Source organism: Ovis canadensis, chromosome 3 (assembly GCF_042477335.2).
Source record: "Ovis canadensis isolate MfBH-ARS-UI-01 breed Bighorn chromosome 3, ARS-UI_OviCan_v2, whole genome shotgun sequence".
NCBI lineage: Eukaryota > Metazoa > Chordata > Mammalia > Artiodactyla > Bovidae > Ovis > Ovis canadensis.
This window is the reverse complement of record NC_091247.1, coordinates 28,128,870-28,148,360: the sequence shown is the minus strand read 5'-3', so window position 1 is coordinate 28,148,360 and position 19,491 is coordinate 28,128,870. Positions and strand designations below refer to the sequence as shown.

Below are 19,491 nucleotides of genomic sequence, written 5' to 3'. Positions count from 1 at the left end.
CCACTCCAGTACTCTTGCCTGGAAAATCCCATGGATGGAGGAGCCTAGTAGGCTGCAGTCCATGGGGTTGCTAAGAGTCGGGCACGACTGAGTGACTTCACTTTGACTTTTCACTTTCATGCATTGGAGAAGGAAATGGCAGCCCACTCCAGTGTTCTTGTCTGGAGAATCCCAGGGACGGGGCAACCTGGTGGGCTGCCGTGTATGAGGTCGCACAGTCAGACACGACAGAAGTGACTTAGCAGCAGCAGCAAGGGATTAAACCGAAGCCCCCGGCAGTGAGAGTGCAGAGTCCTAACCTCTGGACCGCCAGAGAATTCCCTCCTGTTTGGATTCTTTAGTACGTTTGCTTTTGTAATTTAGTCCTCTTATAACTAAACATTTGTGTAATACCTTGAGTTCAAGGATTCCTGTCAGAATACAACTGAGACTTTTTTGGGGTGAGAGAAATTTTAAATATAAATACTGGAAATTCCCTGGTGGTTCAGTGTTTAGGACTCTGTGCTTCAGCTGCAGGGAACAGTTCAGTGCTGGGTAGCTGAAAACTCACTTGCCATGCAGCATGTCAAAAGAAAAAAAAATGAATACTTTTATACTAGTTGTACTCCATTTCTTCACAATCCTATTTCCTATTACACTGATTAGGTACACAGATTATTGTGTACTTACATTTTTTACCTAAGGATTAAGATGTGTGTTAGTGAAGTCTTAGAATTTTATGGGAAAAATAGTTAAAAGAAAATGCACTGTAAGTAAGTTTAACCTTATTATTGAAAAGTGCAAGTGAAGTCACTCAGTCGTGTCCAACTCTTTGCAACCCCATGAACTGTAGCCCACCAGGCTTCTCCATCCATGGAATTTTCCAGGCAAGAGTACTAGAGTAGATTGCCATTTCCTTCTCCAGGGGATCTTCCTAACCCAGGGATCAAACCCGGGCCTCCCGCATTGCAGGCAGATGCTTTACCATCTGAGCTTATTAATCAAATATAAATTGAAAAATGTCATCTTTGCCCGTTAAATGAGCAAAGATCTAAAATCTCCTGAGAATCTGTCCCTGAAGAAGGTCTAAAATGTTAAAGGAAAATATTGAATCAAGTTGTGGCTGGTCCTGTGCCCACCCATTTCGTGTGCATGCACCACCGCTGCCCCCCCAACCCCTCTCCCCCACCACCCAGAATTGTGTAGCTTGAAGGGTCTTAGTTCCCCACTAGGGAGAGTCTGGGCCCCCAGCAGCAGAAGAGTCCTAAAAACTGGACCACCAGGGAATTCCCTGAATCAAGTTCTTTATTATTATAAGATTATTAAAAAGAATAAAAGTGCTCAATAATAATTTTTCATAATTGATATATTACATGAAAACTACACGGCTCTTCAGGGCTCACTCAGCTCTTTACCCTTTTCTGTGTGCTTGATAATCTCAAATACCCATCAATAATAACTACTTGGGGGAATTCCCTGGCAGTTCAGTGGTTAGAACGCCAGGCTTCCACTGCAGGGGGCACAGGTTTGTCCCTGGTTGAGGAACTAAGATCCTGAATGCTGCACAGCACGGCCAAAAAAATGATGATGATGATGATTTGGGGGAAGGGGTATGCTTAGTAGAGAAAAGTATAGAATTCTGACATTATATTAGTTGTCAGCTGAGAAAGATGAGTGGAAGATAGATACAGTGAAGACAGTTTAAATATAGCAAATTGAGTATCACTAGGTTATATTTTAGCAAATATCATTTACATTATAATCCAAAATAGTTTAGTAATTCTCACCTTCAGTGGCTTCTGCTTATTAACACTTTGGGGAATTTTAAACTTTGATATATAAAAAATTGGAAACAAATTTTTGAATATACTTTTGTTCCCAACTCAGTGCTTTTACTCCTTTTATGTTGTTTGGTAAAGTAATTTAAATGTCTTCTCTTGCAGAGTGAAATGGTAAAGGAGCTTGATGGTCATGTACTCAAATGTGTGAAAGATCAAAATGGAAACCATGTTGTACAAAAGTGTATTGAATGTGTTCAGCCACAGTCACTACAGTTCATCATTGATGCTTTCAAAGGACAAGTAAGATTGACTTTTGTCTTCTACTTAGAATTTGTTAACACATTGTTTTTTATAAATCACAGGATAATACCTAGTACTTTCATACAAGGAGATAAATACCGAATGTGTGTTAATTTCTGCCTCTTTCATAGAGAGTAAAAGTGAGTCAATAGATAGCTTCATTTTTGCAGCTGGAAAATATAGATGAGTTTAATTATATTATTCTAAGAAATAAAGATAACTGCTGTTAGCGTTATAAGCCCGACAGTGTTTTCCAAATTTCCTGGGAGAGGGGGAAGGAGAGAAGAAGACTTAAGATTGTATAATAAAAGACAGAAAAATAAATATAAATTAGTAACTAATACATAATAATTAATAGTGTCTGATTACAGTGTGCATTATCACTACCCCACAATTCATTCTTTGTCATTATTACATGTCTTCCTTCTTCTAGTTAGATTCCTTTTGATCAAAATATCTGTTAGCTCCTAAACTGAGTACCCTGTTTCCCAGTCTTTGCCAACGTGGCAGTTGATGTATTAAATGTAAATTCCCTGTTCTTGTATGTTAAATTAACTCAACATGTTATCAAAAACGTGTAGAAACCAGTTGTTCCAAAAATGCCACAGATTGGAAGTTTATTTCTTCTAATTGTTTTAAGGTATTTGTACTTTCAACTCATCCTTATGGCTGCAGAGTAATCCAGCGCATCCTGGAGCATTGCACTGCAGAGCAGACCTTACCTATCTTAGAAGAACTCCACCAACATACGGAGCAGTTGGTACAGGTATAAAATCCCTACAATTTGAAATGTTTATATACTTTTGCAAATGGTTCTGATTTTTTTAAAGGAAATATAATTTATTGTTAACACACTATAGAGTTAACACACAATGAAACAAAAGCTTTTTGTATTCTCTTGATTGTACTATTGGATTTTTAGAAAAATAATGCATATCTTTTTTAAGAATTACTGTTATTCCTGAATGACTTTAAGGAAATCAATTTTTAAATGTCTGCACTCAGGATCAGTATGGCAATTACGTTATTCAGCATGTACTGGAGCATGGTCGACCTGAAGACAAGAGCAAAATTGTTTCTGAAATCCGAGGAAAGGTCTTAGCCTTGAGTCAACACAAATTTGCCAGGTATTGCATTATTTTCTCTTTCCAAGGGAAAAAGGTCTTTTAACACTCTGGCTTTTTAAGCACAGAAATGCATATAGACTATAACATTGGAATATAATCTCTCTCTAATTGTTTTTAGTAGAGGCAAAAGGTACATCTAGAGTGTTGCTTTTTGTTAAAGAATCTATGTGACAAATTGGTTTGCCCACATATATTCCATTTTTGAAATCTGTGTTTGGAAAACTATTTCTTCCCAAGATGTGTGGATAATTGCACATTTAATTTATTTAGTTCATGCTCATGAAAGCCTCAGACCTTATTAATGACCTAGTTTCACCCCCAGCCCCAATCCCCCCTCCTTGAATTATGGGTCTTTGGTTTGTTTTTGTTTGGCCATACCACATGGCCTGTGGGTTCTTAGTTCCCCAACTAGGGATCAAGCTCATGCCCCCTGCATTGGAAATTCAGGGTCTTAACCACTGGACTGCCAGGGAAGTCCCGATAGTTTAATTATTATTTAGTTATAATTTTAAGAGGCCTGCCATTAAACTTGGGGATGTCCCATATGGATTCTTCCATGATATTAATTTCTGTTTTATAAGTAACTGGAGAATTACAAGAGAATCCTATTTTTACTCTTCTGCCTTCCAGTACACTGAACAACTTTCAAAAGCTAGTGAAAGTTTTCTGTAAAAAAATTACAAAATAATTTTCTGTTTATGTACTTTAATTTTTTAGCAATGTAGTAGAAAAGTGTGTTACTCATGCCTCCCGTGCTGAGAGAGCTTTACTGATTGACGAAGTTTGCTGCCAGAATGATGGTCCTCACAGTGCCTTATACACCATGATGAAGGACCAGTATGCCAATTATGTCGTTCAGAAGATGATTGATATGGCTGAGCCTGCTCAGAGAAAGATAATCATGCACAAGGTAATACTATTTGTAGCACTTAAAATAGATGATTCAGTTTGTTCAGGCTACTCTTTTAACTTCCTCAGAATGTCTGAACTACAGAAAAAGTTTAAAATCAGTGGAAAACTTTTGGCAGATGTAGGTATGCTGTACCCTTTTGTTAAGTTCTTAAGGTAATCACAGCTCTAAAATCACGTTCATTTCTCATATTTACCTACCATTTACCTAATCAGTTAAGCTGGTTTCTCTATATCCTTTTTCTACAGTCTAATGATTCTGAAATCATTACTTTCCACAGGAAAACTTACTGTTAAAATGAACACTGGTGGTATTTTTGCCTTCTTGATTTTGTTTTTAGACATCCCTGGTGACCCAGGCAGTAAAGCATCTGCCTATAATGCAGGACACCCGGGTTCGATCCCTGGGTCGGGAAGATCCTCTGGAGAAGGAAATGGCAACCCACTCCAGTACTCTTGCCTGGAAAATCCCATGGACGGAGGAGCCTGGCAAGCTACAGTCCGTGGGATTGCAATGACTCAGACACAACTGAGCGACTTCACTTTCACTTTCACTTTTACTCGGTTTAAGAATATATACCTGTAACACTTTTTTCAGTCTTATTTTTAACTGCATTATTTATTTACCAATTTCATATTTAGGGCATTTCAATTACTTGTTTTTTAGTAACTATTCTTGGCAGTGTTTTATATCAACATCTTTGTATAATTAGGTGTTTTTGTAAGGTATGTTACAAGTTTGCTTATCTGTCTGATATTTACCTGTTTATCATTATCTCATCAATGCCAGTTATTGCTTATAAAATCTTTTCCAGTCTGGATGGAAAGATAATGATATGATTCTTCTCATAGGTGTTTTTAAAACCATTAGGGAGATATTGAATATCTTAAATGTATTAGCTCTCACACATCTTGCTTATTCATGTCTTTTGCTCCATTTTGTATTGAATTTTTGTCTAGTTGCTTAGAGTTACAGAATTCTGCCCTCATAAACTTTGTAAGAATATACTACCTCATTAGTGATACTTCTCTGCTATATTTGGAGTTTCTCTGTTATTTGCATGCATAATAGTTTATGGGAATAGTGGCTTGTTTTATTCATTAGACAATTTTGAAAGTAGAAGTTTGGAGAGACTGAGAGGAACAGAACTGCTTTTGCAAACAACTTTAATTGGATTTGAATTTTAAAATGTCAGTTATTTCTTCCAAATCACCCAGATTTGGGGGCAGCTTTTTTAGGAATCAAACTAAAATAACTTAGATTTCCTAAGCAGATTATTTATTTTTCAGATTCGACCTCACATTACTACTTTGCGCAAATATACATATGGGAAGCATATACTGGCCAAGTTGGAAAAATATTATTTGAAAAATAGCCCAGATCTAGGGCCTATTGGAGGACCACCAAATGGAATGCTGTAAAAGAAAAAAAGAAGATAATGTAACCATGTGAGAGGAACGTTTCTTTTGTGAATTATCAAAACACAACTCAACTATGAATCTTCAAATTTTTTTTAAAGCAAAACTATTTATTGACTTTATTCATCCATTTGTAAATTTTTTAAGGTTCTTGTGTATATTTGGGGGTGGGGGGGTGAATAAATTATATTCAGCCCTGAGTGGAGACCTATCAGATTGAATTGCTGGCAAAGCACAGAATGCCTGTATATGATGTAACTGTATCAAAAAATGCTGTCACATATTTTGTAAATTTTTACCTTGTAAAGTCACAAAAATAGTTTTTAAAGGAAAAAGTACAGTATTCTTTTAATAAACTGGCTTGCAGTCTGGTAGGTCTACGGACCCCATAGCACAACAGGTTTATAGAGATGTATATAGAAATATAGTCCTTATTTTTTTTTTGTCCTTTGTGTGAAGCCTTTTATAACAGATTAACAATCAACTGCATAAATATTATTAATATTTTAAAAAGAAAGTTAAGTTGTATTTTGGTAATTCACAAACTATCATGCAAATAAAAACTCAATTAAGATAAGAATTAAGTGATTTGAAAGGAAAAGAACTTGTAGTATTTACAGTGGATGTGGTTTTAATCCAAATACTGCCCTAAAATGTCTCTGGCAATGTACAGAAGTATTGTATATACTTACATATGTAATTGTTATAAGAGGTAGAAAAAACAGAATCATGGTGACACTTCCATCAAGTTAAGTATGCTGAACGAGAAGTTAAGTTCCATTTTAACTTTTCAGTTTGGTTTGTGATGAGAAAGAGTGGAAATTTGTATATTGTTTTGCTTATAGAACTACAAGGACATGTTGAGAAAGTGTTGAGCTTTATTTTGCTTTTTCATAGTAGATTCAGAAAGTAGGAACCTGATAGAGGTGAAAAGGGGCCACTGAAAAGTGAATTTGATAGCTCAACATTTAAGCATGATTACATATTCAGATAGCTTTTTTTGCTTCCTATAAATATATGCATTGTGTGTGTAGTAATAGATGTAAGTTTACACTTTGAAAGCAAATCTTGTTTCAATGTTTATTATAAAAGCCTTGCTAATTTGGTAGTGATGCTTTCTTTGGTTGTACAGGTGTATATTTGTAAACCTCAATGCTGTAAATGGAATTTGTTTTATCTCTTTGGGAAACATTTGCATTTTGGTGTACATTTATGTCCCTGCCCCCTGACCTGGCATATAGTGTTGTATAATGTAAATTGATTTCTCCAAATTGAGAGTGATTTTTTAAAATTTTTTATCTTTATATGGTTTCAGAAGTATGAACCAGCTTTCTTTTTATTATTGTGAAAAACATTTTGTTTTATAACATAGTTGTTGACTCTGTTAATATGGACATGCTAGGATTTGGATCACTTTCAAGAAGTCAGGGTATTGTGCATAATAGAAAGTATTGGACTGAGATATTTGATTACCATGGAGGCCAATGCTTTTTCCATCTTATTAAATGTGATGTGACTTTTTTTCTTTGTACAGAAGAGTACTGTATTTTTGAATAGCCTACTCCCAAGTAATAGCAAATCTGTATGATAACATTTTTTCTCTGGACATAAGACATAACAGTAACATGATGTACATTTACAAGCGGCCTTATGTACATTTCCCAACAATCTTTTTAAGGCAAAATTGTGACCATATGTGTATAATTAAAATCGTTTTTAATCCTTTGCCTATGAAAATATTTTGGAAAAAACTTGCTTTGTATATTCAGTTTCTGAAAGATAAAGAAAGTGCTTTGTATTTTGTTGAAGTCAGTATTTTGTATAAAACTTTTATGTTGACCCACTTATGTTTAGTGCTAAAAACTAATGAACCATGCTATCTCTTTCAATTGAATATGTAAGGGATTTTTTTATTGGAAGTCTGCAGAAGAATACCAGTCTTCTGAGCACAATAGTGAACATAAAGGTTTGTCACATAGCTGTTCATATCATGAACCTAAGAATAACGGCATGAAGTTTGGGGTGCCAGGCATAGTTTTTCATGTTTGATGTTGAGTTATTCTAGTTTTCTAACCCAACATTCCTTGTTGAGGCCATTAAATTTAACCGCTTGTTCACTGTCCCTTCTCACAGTCGCACTTGTTCATCAGCGTGTCCCAGCCATAGTGACAGAGCTTTTTTCCCTCCATACAGGGCTGCTCCCTGCTGCCCTTCCTGCTTTGTTTTGCCAGCCTCAGAATGTCTTGGCCCTGTGTTGAACTTTTGTTCCCAGTATCAGCTCGTGGTTTCAGGATCAAAGTTGTCCTTGTTGGAGATTGGTGGTGACTTTCCTGGATTTGCACAGTTAAATTCCTGGTTTTCCTTTATCTTCCGTTCACACAGACAAATCATTTCTGCAGATTTAGAAAGTCCTAGAGAACAGCACATTGGGAAACTGGACCATTGTCTTGGATTCCTGATGTTCTTGTATGTCCCTTTATGAACAACCCAGTCTTCCCAGTATTTTAGGGCTTATTGTAGAAAAATATCTATTACTCTAGAAATTTTGGTCTGCCACTTTTGATGCCCACCTCTCTGATTCCACCTTTTAATAAATTGGCATGAGGTTTTGGTATAATCTGAAAATGACATTTTAGAATAAACTTAATTGGGCAGAACCACTTAGGCTTTACTCTTGGTTGTCTTTTGATATGAATTGTTTCTGGACCAGTTTGTTTAAGTCCTGGCTCTTATTGGTTCATATGAAATAATGTTATCTTCACTTCTTTGTATATTATGTATAAATTAGAAAATGAAAAATGTGTGAATAACATTGTATGAAATAAATCTGGTCTTGTGTTTTTCTCTACATAAAATATCCCACTGTACCTCAATTACAATTCCCATTGACCATTCAAGTTTACTCTGATTTAAGGAAAATGAAAATATCTTTATCACATGGATGCTAGTCTGGGGCCAGTGATTGCATTGATGGTATGAATCCTGTCTTACAATATTCATAATTTCTATCTAACTACATAGCCTCATGACACACTTCTTATGATGAAACTTTAACCCTGTTTCTTTATTGATAAAATGACACTTGAAAGTTGTTTTTGAGGATTAAATTAAATCACATATCTTTACCCACAGGTGTTTGTTCCCTTAGCATATACATGCACTTTGGGAGACTATGTTGTCTAAAAGTACAGTCTGGGTTCAGGCCTGTATTTAAAGTTAACCTCATTGTTCACAAACTGTGTGAATTTGATTGTGTTATCTCAGCCTTAGTACCTTCATTTTTAGTATGAAGTGAAAGTCACTCAGTCATGTCCAACTCTTTGTGAACCCATGGATAGTCCATGGAGTTCTCCAGGCCAGAATACTGGAGTGGGTAGCCTTTCCCTTCTCCAGGGGATCTTCCCAACCCAGGGATCAAACCCAGGTCTCCCACATTGCAGGTGGATTCTTTACCTGAGCCACAGGGGCAGCCCTCATCTTTAGTATGTGAAAGTGAAGTTGCTCAGTTGTATCCGACTCTGCGATCCCGTGGTCTGTAGCCCACCAGGCTCCTTGGTCCATGGGATTCTCCAGGCAAGAATACTGGAGTGGGTTGCCGTTTCCTTCTCCAGGGGATCTTGCGAACCCAGGGATCGAACCCAGGTCTCCCACATTGCAGGCAGATGCTTTAACCTCTGGGCCACCAGGAAAGCCCTTAGTATGGGATGGAGCTATTTTTAAATCCTCAGTCATTTTAAGAATTGATACATATATATATGTATATAGAGAGAGAGAGACCTAGAACCTAATTCTCAACCAGTGCTAATACTGGTTTCATTTTCCTGTCCCTTCTATAGCTGATTTTTTAAATCTATATAGATTATTTGGTAGAATTCAAAATGGATATCTTCATAAAACTAAGTGGGAAAGGAATTTTTCTCACACATTGTTTATCCTCCACTTTAGTTTTATCCTGATTTAGTTCTATTCTAAACTGTTAGCCCTTCAGCAGTGTTTCACCTACCACATTATAGTGATGAAATTAAAGTTCCTACAAGGGAAAAACATGTCACATCCTCCCACCCTAGTTTATCAACATCACAAAAGTGTTTTCCTAAAGTAACCTGGGTAGTAGTCTACCCAGTTAGTAGCCCTCCTAACTGGTTTCTCCAAAGCAGGTGGGGGAGTAGTTTTCACTGTCTACCTTACCCATCTGACTAGATCAACATATGGGATTTGAATGTGCAGCCATTTGGTAAATTCATCTCTAGACACAGTGAGAAGGAATAGAGCTCTTGGTAGAGGCTCCAGTGTGCCTCTGGAAGGCACTGCGAAGGGAAAGGAAGGGGTTGGGCCCTGAGGTGTGTGATCTCTGTGGTTACCCTTTAGGCCTCTTAAGTTACCTGCCTGTAAGTGCAAAGAGTTGACTCATTGGAAAAGACTGACGCTGGGAGGGATTGGAGGCAGGAGGAGAAGGGGACGACAGAGGATGAGATGGTTGGATGGCATCACCAACTCAATGGATATGAGTTTGAGTCAACTCCAGGAGTTGATGGACAGGGAGGCCTGGAGTGCTGCAGTCCATGGGATTGCAGAGTCAGACACGACTGAACGACTGAACTGAACTGATGGGATTAACAGATACAAACTACTGCACATAAAATAGATAAACAATAAGGATTTACTGTACAGCATACAAGATACTACAAAATGTAATAACCTGTCATGGAAAGGAATCTGATATATATATATATACACACACATCTGAATCGCTTTGCTAACAATATTGTGAATCAATTATATGTCTAAAAGAATTGATTTAAGAAAAATAAACTTGAATAGACCAGTAATCATAAAAGAAATTAAGGTAGTCAAAGGAACAAAGTTGAAGGAAGGGCTCATGTGTCCTAATTTCAAAACTTTTAAATCAAGCTACAGTAATAAGTGTTTAACTGGTGATTATTTTGAAGTATATACAAATATCAAATCATCATGTTGTACACCTGAAACATACATTATATGTCAATTATATCTTTAAAAAATCAAAATTAAAAAAATGTAGGATTCTCATAAAGACAAACATGTAAACCAATAGAAGAGAGGGCACAGAAATAAACCACACATGATCAAATTAGTCTTCAACATGAGTACCAAAAACATTCAAATGAGGGAAAGCACTGTTTTCAACAAACGATGTGAGAAAACAGGATATCCTCATGCTAAATAATGAAGTTAGACCTTTGCCTTACTGCATACACAAAAATTAACTCAATGGATTAGAGACCTAAAATTATAAAGCTTGTAAAAGAAAACATGGGAAAGCTTCATGATACTGGATTTAGCAATGATTTCCTACATGTAGGGCTTTGTTGGTGTCTCAGATGGTAAAGAATCTGCCTGCAATACAGGAGACTCTGGTTTGATCCCTAGGTCAGGAAGATTCCCTGGAGGAAGGAATGGCAACCCACTCCAGTATTCTTGCCCTGAGAATTCCATGGACAGAGAAGCCGAGCAGACTACAGTTCATGGGCTCACAAAAAAGAGTTGGATACCAGTGAGTGACTAACACTTTTACTTCATGCATCTACACCAAAAGTACATGCACCCAAAGCAAAAATAGATAAATGGGACTGTATTAAACTTCAAAATGTCTGCATCAATGGACGCAATCAGCAGAGTGAAAAGAATGGGAGAAAATAATTACAAACCATGTGTCTGATGAGGGGTTAATATCCAAAATATATAAAGAATTACAACTCAAGAAGAAAAAAGCAGTCTTATTTTTTTAAAAACTGGGTGAAGGACATTAAGAAACATTTCTCCAAAGATGGTATATGAATAGTCAACAAGCATATGTTCAGTTTAGTTCAGTCGCTCAATCGTGCGACCCCATGAATTACAGCACGCCAGGCCTCCCTGTCCATCACCAACTCCCGGAGTTCACTCAAACTCACATCCATTGAGCTGGTGATGCCATCCAGCCATCTCATCCTCTGTCGTCCCCTTCTGTCCCCAGTCCCTCCCAGCATCAGAGTCTTTTCCAATGAGTCAGCTCTTCGCATCAGGTGGCCAAGGTATTGGAGTTTCAGCTTTAGCATCAGTCCTTCCAAAGAATACCCAGGACTGATCTCCTGTAGAATGGACTGATTGGATCTGCTTGCAGTCCAAGGGACTCTCAAGAGTCTTCTCCAACACCACAGCTCAAAAGCATCAATTCTTCCACGCTCAGCTTTCTTCACAGTCCAACACTCACATCCATACATACATAACTACTGGAAAAACCATAGCCTTGACCTTTGTTGACAAAGTAATGTCTCTACTTTTGAATATGCTATCTAGGTTGGTCATAACTTTCCTCCCAAGGAGTAAGTGTCTTTTAATTTCATGGCTGCAATCACCATCTGCAGTGATTTTGGAGCCAAAAAAAATAAAGTCTGACACTGTTTCCACTGTTTCCCCATCTATTTCCCATGAAGTGATGGGACCGGATGTCATGATCTTCGTTTTCTGAATGTTGAGCTTTAAGCCAACTTTTTCACTCTCACTTTCATCAAGAGGCTTTTTAGTTCCTCTTCACTTTCTGCCATAAGGGTGGTGTCATCTGCATGTCTGAGGTTATTAATATTTCTCCCGGCAATCTTGATTCCAGCTTGTGCTTCTTCCAGCCCAGCGTGTCTCATGATGTACTCTGCATATAAGTTAAATAAGCAGGGTGACAATATACAGCCTTGATATACTCCTTTTCCTATTTGGAACCAGTCTGTTCCACGTCCAGTTCTAACTGTTGCTTCCTGACCTGCATATAGATTTCTCAAGAGGCAGGTCAGGTGCTCTGGTATTCCCATCTCTTTCAGAATTTTCCACAGTTTATTGTGATCCGCACATGAGGTAACTGCAAATCAAAATCACAGTGAGATATTACCCCCTCCCATTAGGATGGCTACTATCAAACAGAAAATAGCAAGTGTTAAGTGAGGATGTACAGAAACAAGCCCTATGCCCTGCTGGTAGGAATGTAAAAAGGTGCAACTGCTATGGAAAATAGTATGGCAGCTCCTCAAAAAGTTATAAACTAGGATTAGCTTATGATCCAGCAATCCTATTTCTGGGTATATATCCAAAAGTACCAGTCAATCCTAAAGGAAATCAACCCTAGGTATCCATTGGAAGGACTGATGCTGAAGCTGAAGCTCCAATACTTTGGCCACATGGTGCAAACAGGCGACTCATTGAAAAAGACCCTGATGCAGCAAAAGATTGAAGGCAGAAGGAGAAGGGGAAGACAGAGTATGAGATGGTTGGATGACATCAGCAACGTAATGAACATGACTTTGGGCAAACTCCGGGAGATGGTGAAGGACAGGGAAGCCTGGAATGCTACAGTCCATGGGATCGGAAAGAGCCAGACATGACTGAGCAACTGAACAAAGAAATAAACATCCGAAAGAAAGTAGGATCTCAAAGAGATATTTACATACGCATGTTTATAGCAGTATTATTCACAATAGCCAAAAGAGAGAAATCCAGTGTCCATTGATGGATGAATGGATTAAAAATTATGTTATATACATACTGCTGCTAAGTCACTTCAGTCGTGTCCAACTCTGTGCGACCCTATAGACGGCAGCCCACTCGTCCCTGGGGTTCTCCAGGCAAGAACACTGGAGTGGGTTGCCATTTCCTTCTCCAATGCATGAAAGTGAAAAGTGAAAGTGAAGTCGCTCAGTCGTGTCTAGCGACCCCATGGACTTCAGCCGACCAGGCTCCTCCCTCCATGGGATATACATACAATAGAGTGTTATTCAGCCTCTAAAGAAGGAAACTTTGACGCATGCTATAACATGAATAAACCTTGAGGACATTATGCTAAGTGAAATAAGCTAGTTACAAAAAGACAAACTGTGTGATTCTGCTTAAAGGAGGAATTTAAAATAGTTAGATCCTAAAAGCAGAATAGTGGTTGCCAAGAATGGGGGTGAGGGACAGGAAGTAGGATAGGAAGGGGAAATTAGTCGTTTAATGAATGTAGAGTTTTAGTTTTTCGAGATAAAAATATTCTAGACATCTGTTGCACGACAACATGAGTATATATAATACTACGAACTGTACACTTAAAATGTTTAAATGCTCACTTCAGCAGCACATATACTAAAATTGGAGCAATACAGATAAATTAGCATGGCCCCTTAAGCAAGGGATTTTTCCAGTAGTCATGTATGGATGTGAAAGTTGTACCATAAAGGTAGCTGAGCGGCAAAGAATTGATGCTTTTGAACTGTGGTGTTAGAGAAGACTCTTGAGAGTCCCTTGAACTGCAAGCAGATCAAACCAGACAATCCTAAAGGAAATCAGTCCGGAATATTCATTGGAAAAACTGATGCTGAAGCTGGAACTCCAATACTTTGGCCACCTCATGCGAAGAACTGACTCATTGGAAAAGCCTCTGATACTGGGAAAGACTGAAGGAGGAAGGAGAAGGGAACAACGGAGGATGAGATGGTTGGATGGCACCACTGACTTGATGGACATGAGTTTAAGCAAGCTCAGGGAGTTGGTGATGGACAGGGAAGCCTGGCATGCTGCAGGCATGGGGTCACAAAGAGTCAGACACGATTGAGCAACTGAACTAAGCAAGGATACATACAAATTCATGAAGTGGTCTATATTTTTAATTTTTATAAATATTCTGTGTGGAGGGAAGAGAATTGGATTCTGCAGTTAAAGTGAAAGTGAAAATGTTTATAAAAATAAACAATTTTTACAATTTGTTCTTCAAATAAATTTATATCTTTTATCTATTGAGAGTAATATGTGTGTGCTAAGTCACTTCATTCTTGTCCGACTCTTCACAACCCATGGACTGTAGACCACCAGGCCCATGGGATTTCCCAGTCATGAATACTAGAACAAGTTGCCGTTTCCTACTCCCAGGGATCTTCCTGACCCACAGATCAAATCATGTCTCTTTTTAAGTTTCCTACATTGGCAGGTGAGTTTTTACCACTAGCACCATCCGGGAAGTCCATTGAGAGGAGAGTGTTGAAAATATCCCATCATAATTAATTTTTTACTGTTTTTGCCCTGTATATTTTAAGGACATGCTATTAAGTACATGCAAATATACAGTTGTATTTTCCCAATAATCTATCCGATAAAAGAATATTTTGTTTAAGAAGGAAGGAAAGTAAAAAGAAGAAGTTATCAAAAATATCCTTAAAATAAAGGCACAAAGCCCAGACTGTTTTGGGGGGTAAGTCTACTGTAAACCTTCAAAGAGCATATAATTCCTAGTTTATATAAAATTTTACAGAGCGTGGAAAACAATGAAAAGTTCCCAAGTTATTCTACAAAACTAATAAACCTGAAAATGAAACAAAATGATAGTACACACACAAACAATAACCATGGGTTATTTTCATTTACACATATAGATACAAAACTCCTAAGTAATATGTGACTCTACCAAACCCAGTGGAATCATCCTTCATGACCCAGCAGAATTTTATTGCAGAAATTCAGGAGAGTTGAACATCAGAAATTTTATTAATTAATTTTAGTGCATTAACACATAAGCAGGGAAAATATATCAAATAATAAGAAAGGCAACAGATAAATTTCAATACTCATTTCTTTTTAAAAAAATTTTATTGAAATATAGTTGATTTATAATGTAGTATTAGTTTCGGGCATACAGCTGGATATTCATTTCTGATAAAAACTCATTACAAGCTAACAATGTTGAGAAGTTTCCTTCAGCTAAAAAGTTATATCTATCACACATTTAAAGCAAATAGCAAATTTAATGTTGAAACATTAGAAGTAATCCCATTAAAGACAGAAGCAAATAAGAATGTCCACAATCATCACTGCTATTCAACATAAAGCTGGGGTCCCTAGACAGTGCATTAAGAAAAGCATAAGAGATTTAAGTATTAAAAAGGAAAAAATGGTAGAATGATTTACCTAAAAAATCCAAGAGGATACACTGAGAAAAGTTTTAGAACTATTAAGAGTTCAAGAAATTGGATAGACATAAGATTCATATACAAAAACTAATCAACTGTAGCTACAGCTGTCTAGACACCAAAAAACTAATTTTTTTTTCAAAAAACTTATTTTAAAAAAATCATCATAGTAAAAAAAAAAGCTTTAAAATAACCGTGGGGGGGAAAAAAAAACAAATAAATTCATGATGTGAAGAGAATAATTTTCACTGAAAGATGGTAAAGAAAAATGGATTAAGTAGTGATGGCATATTCCCAGATAGGAAGAGTCAATGCTACGAACTGTTATTTCTCCCCAATTTAATCAGTTCATCCAAAGAGTTCAGACTGAGGTCTTCAAGTTCCATTTCTTATTGGCTAATTGCAGATCTAGGGTAGGAGGTACCCAGGATGAGCCTGGAACATTGTGTCCTCTTCTAATGTGTCTTACCTGTCTTTTGCTGTGAAATAAACCACCCCTGGATCCAGTGGCAGAAGCTTCATCTTGCTCTTCCCCTTCCTTTTTTTCAAACTCATACATTAGTAGTGTGGGCCAGGATCAGAAGGCACCGTGTCTACCCTCGGTGTCAGCTGGGGTGGCCTGAAGGCCGGGAGCTGGAATCACAAGACGGAGAATTCACTCACATGCCTGGCACTTGACGCCAGCTGTCAAGACAGCTGACACCCCCAGAACACCCACATGCGGAAGCCTCTTCCCGTAGCCTGGGTTTTCTCACTTTGTGATGACTGGGTTCTAAAAGGAACATTGAGGGGAAGGAGGCTGGGAAGGGAAGGGGATAAATCCCACCACCACCATCACTGGTCACCCTCACACCTACAGTCAGGCCAATATTCTTGACTCTCTTCCAAGGGCCCATAGGACTTGTGTGTTTTCCACAGCTTCCTGCTGTGGACTCCAGAACAAGTCACTTACATCCTAGTGACACACTTTCCTCATTTGTAAAATAAGGTATGCCCAGGATTAGGCTGCAACATTCGTGTTCTATGTAGTGTGTGCATGGTACTCGCTCAGTCGTGTCTGACTCTTTGTGACCCCATGGGGTGTAGCCCACCAGGCTCCTCCATCCATGTGATTTTCCAGGCAAGAATACTGGAGTGGGTTGCCATTTCCTTCTCTGTTCTATGTAGTATTGCTTGATTTTTTATGATGTGCCTTTATTCATGTATTATGAAATTGAGTCTTACCATATGATCCAGTAATTGTGCCCCTAGATATTTACCCAAATGAGTTGAAAATGTATGTCCATGGGAAAAACAGCACACAGATATTGACAGCAGCTTTATTCATAATTGCCAGAATTTGGAAGCTGCCAAGATGTCATTCAGGAGGTGAGTGGATACACAAATTAATGCATCCAGACAATGGAATATTATTCAGAGATAAAGAGAAATGAGCCATCCAGTAATGAAAAGACAGAGAAGAACCTGAAATGCATGTTACTCAGTGAAGTCAGTATGAAAAGGCCATGTGCTATGTGATTCCAACTGTATGACATTCTGGAAAAGGCCAACCTATGGAGACAGTAATAAGATCAGGGGTTACCAGAGGATGAGGGTGGTGGGGAGGGATGAACAGCCAGAATGGAAGGGATTTTTATGGCAGTGGAACTACCTTCTGGGATATTATAATGGTGTGTACATGACCATATAGCTTCGTCAGAGCTCACAGAATGTACAAGGCCAAGAGTGAATCCTCATGCAAACTGCAGACTTTGGTAATAATCATGTATCAATATTGGTTCATTGGTTGTAACAGACGCACACCCCCTAATGCAAGGTGTTAATAATGGGGAAACTGGGGGTGGATGACTAGGATATGGGAACTCTCTGTACTTTCTCTTCAATTTTCCTGTAACTTAAACCTGCTCTTAAAATCTATTAATTAGAAAAAAAGGAAGGAAGGAGGGCAGGAAAGAAGGAAGAAAGGCAAAGGAAGAAGGCCCTTCACACAGGGCCTGCTTCATGGTGGGCTCTTAGCTGATGGGAGTTGATGCCTCTTCCCCTTCCCACCCTCCTGGATCAGCCTTGACTAAGTGCTTGTGGGTGAGAGAGAGGTCAAGCATCTCTGCTTAACCCCTTGTGTGACCATCCTCAGGTGACAGTCACTCTCCTAGCTTGGCATCACCTCCTGCCACTCACATCCCCCATGGCCCTGAGCACTAAGGGGACAGCGGTGCTCACCAGGGCATGGCTGGCTTTGGCCCTCTTCCACTTGCTGCTCTGCCCAGCAAAACTGTGCTCCTGGAAGCCCTCCTTGCTCCCCTCTGTCCCCAGTCCTGGGCCCCCATGGCTCACCCCATCATAGGATCCTAAGACTGCATCCCTGGCTCCCTCTCCTACCAGCCAAGAGCTGTGCCAGGACCTGGCTCAGAATAGGGGCTCGGGGCCATTTGAGAGCCCTGGACAGGAATGTGGAAGCCCAGCCTGGAGGGGCACAGTTCAGCAGGGTTCTCAGACTCTTGGGCCGCCCCTCCACTTTTATCCCAGGCAAGGTTTATTCCCTCCATGAAGAAGCCCAGGCGAGGATATTCAGTGGCATTCTGATAGCAAAATTTTAACAAAAACACCCATCAGAAGGGAGATGGTTAAAAATCAACGTAGAGCCAAACTACGGAATCCCCACACAAGACTGAGTCTGGTTATAGATACTGACATTTCTAAGACGTATTAAGTCAAAACGGTGAGCTGCAGATGTTAGTATAAGTACTACTTACGTGCGTAAAGGCAAAGGAAAAGGTCTGAATAAACCTCTCCCTTCTTGTATTGCTAGAATTCATTTGAATTTTTTAAGTCTATTGATTGTTACAATATTGTTCTACTTTTTTTTTTAATTGTTAGGGGTTTTTTTGGCTGACAGACATGAGGGATCCTAGCTCCCTAGACTGGGGATAGAACCTGCATCCGCTGCATTGGAAAGCAAAGTCTTAACCACAGGATCTCCAGGGTTAAATTATGCAGTTAAGGTCACGCAGCTAAAGTAGGGCTAAGAATCTGTCAGAGGAAATTGCAGTTTTTAGCTGGGAGGAAGTGGTGGTGGGGGTGGTGGTGGGTGGGAGAATGAGCTTGGCCTGCCTCTTCCTGGCTCCCCAGCCCTCCACTACTCCACTGATGAGCAGCATCAGTGCCCCTTCCCCACCTGGGGCTGAGTCAGAGACAGCCAGACACACAGGGAGGGTGGGGAGGGACTGGTGAGGGCCGGGGGCAAGTGGCCCCACCCTAAGAAGTAGCTCAGGATGAATCCGCACCAGGCAGCACCTGGGCAGGCATGGCTGGCATTGGCACACCTGCCTGCTGGAGAACTTCCTGTCCAAGCCTCCAACAAAGGCTGCACCCTCCCAGGTGGCCCAGAACTGAGTAAAGAGCCACATCAGGGTTCAGTGCATGACCTCAGTGGCAGCGCCCACTTCACACAGTGACTTAGGCTATTTACAGAAACCAAGTGGAATGATGCCCACCACTGATTTTCAGAATCACCTACTTCCCTCTCCCCCATCCATCACACCGCAGTCTATCTATTTCCTCCTAGTTTTCCATCCTGCCCCTTCCCTCTCTTCAATGTCACCTTCTCCAGACAAGTCGGTCCTCTCTCTCTGTTGTCTTTCCCTGTGTCCCAAGCAGCAGTCTCCTTCCCTTCAGCCTGTCCTTCCATGCAGGAGTCAGAGGATCTTTCTAACACGCAACCCCATTGAGTCCCTCCTCTGCTCGGTGGCTCCTCTGGCCTAAGCATGACTGGGGAAACTTTTCCTGCTCTGACTTCTGACCCAACTCTTCAGGGGGCCTGTGCTCTGGCCAGTCCAGACGCCTTCCAGGTCCAGAACACTCTAAACCTCTGTTTTGCTTCCCTGCCTGTTCTTTGTTGGGTTTCCCCACTTGGAACCAGGTTGGGAATGTCCTCTCTCTATCAAAATTGCTGGAACTTGTGAATATTACTTTACCTGGCCAAGGGAAAAAAAAAAAATCGGAGAGACGTCTTTTGCGGATTTTGGAGATGTG

At 39.4% G+C, this 19,491-nt stretch overlaps 1 protein-coding gene and 1 long non-coding RNA gene across 17 annotated transcripts in view; one reads left to right on the top strand and one right to left on the bottom strand.

Annotated features, from left to right (window-relative positions):
• PUM2 (pumilio RNA binding family member 2) overlaps positions 1-8,341 on the top strand; it is a 121,764-nt gene extending 113,423 nt beyond the window's left edge. For all 16 annotated transcript variants that reach the window (XM_069582631.1, XM_069582627.1, XM_069582622.1 and 13 more), the window contains 5 exons: positions 1,923-2,060; positions 2,701-2,826; positions 3,066-3,187; positions 3,905-4,097; positions 5,387-8,341. In XM_069582631.1, the coding sequence (XP_069438732.1) occupies positions 1,923-2,060; positions 2,701-2,826; positions 3,066-3,187; positions 3,905-4,097; positions 5,387-5,518 (711 nt within the window). In that variant the 3' untranslated portion in view covers positions 5,519-8,341. The remainder of the gene's footprint in view (positions 1-1,922; positions 2,061-2,700; positions 2,827-3,065; positions 3,188-3,904; positions 4,098-5,386) is intronic.
• Positions 8,342-16,040: 7,699 nt separating this feature from the next.
• LOC138436691 (uncharacterized) lies at positions 16,041-19,491 on the bottom strand. The gene is made up of 2 exons (XR_011255530.1): positions 19,434-19,491; positions 16,041-16,092 (listed from the first exon to the last, which is right to left on the bottom strand). It is a non-coding gene; the product is annotated as an uncharacterized lncRNA (long non-coding RNA).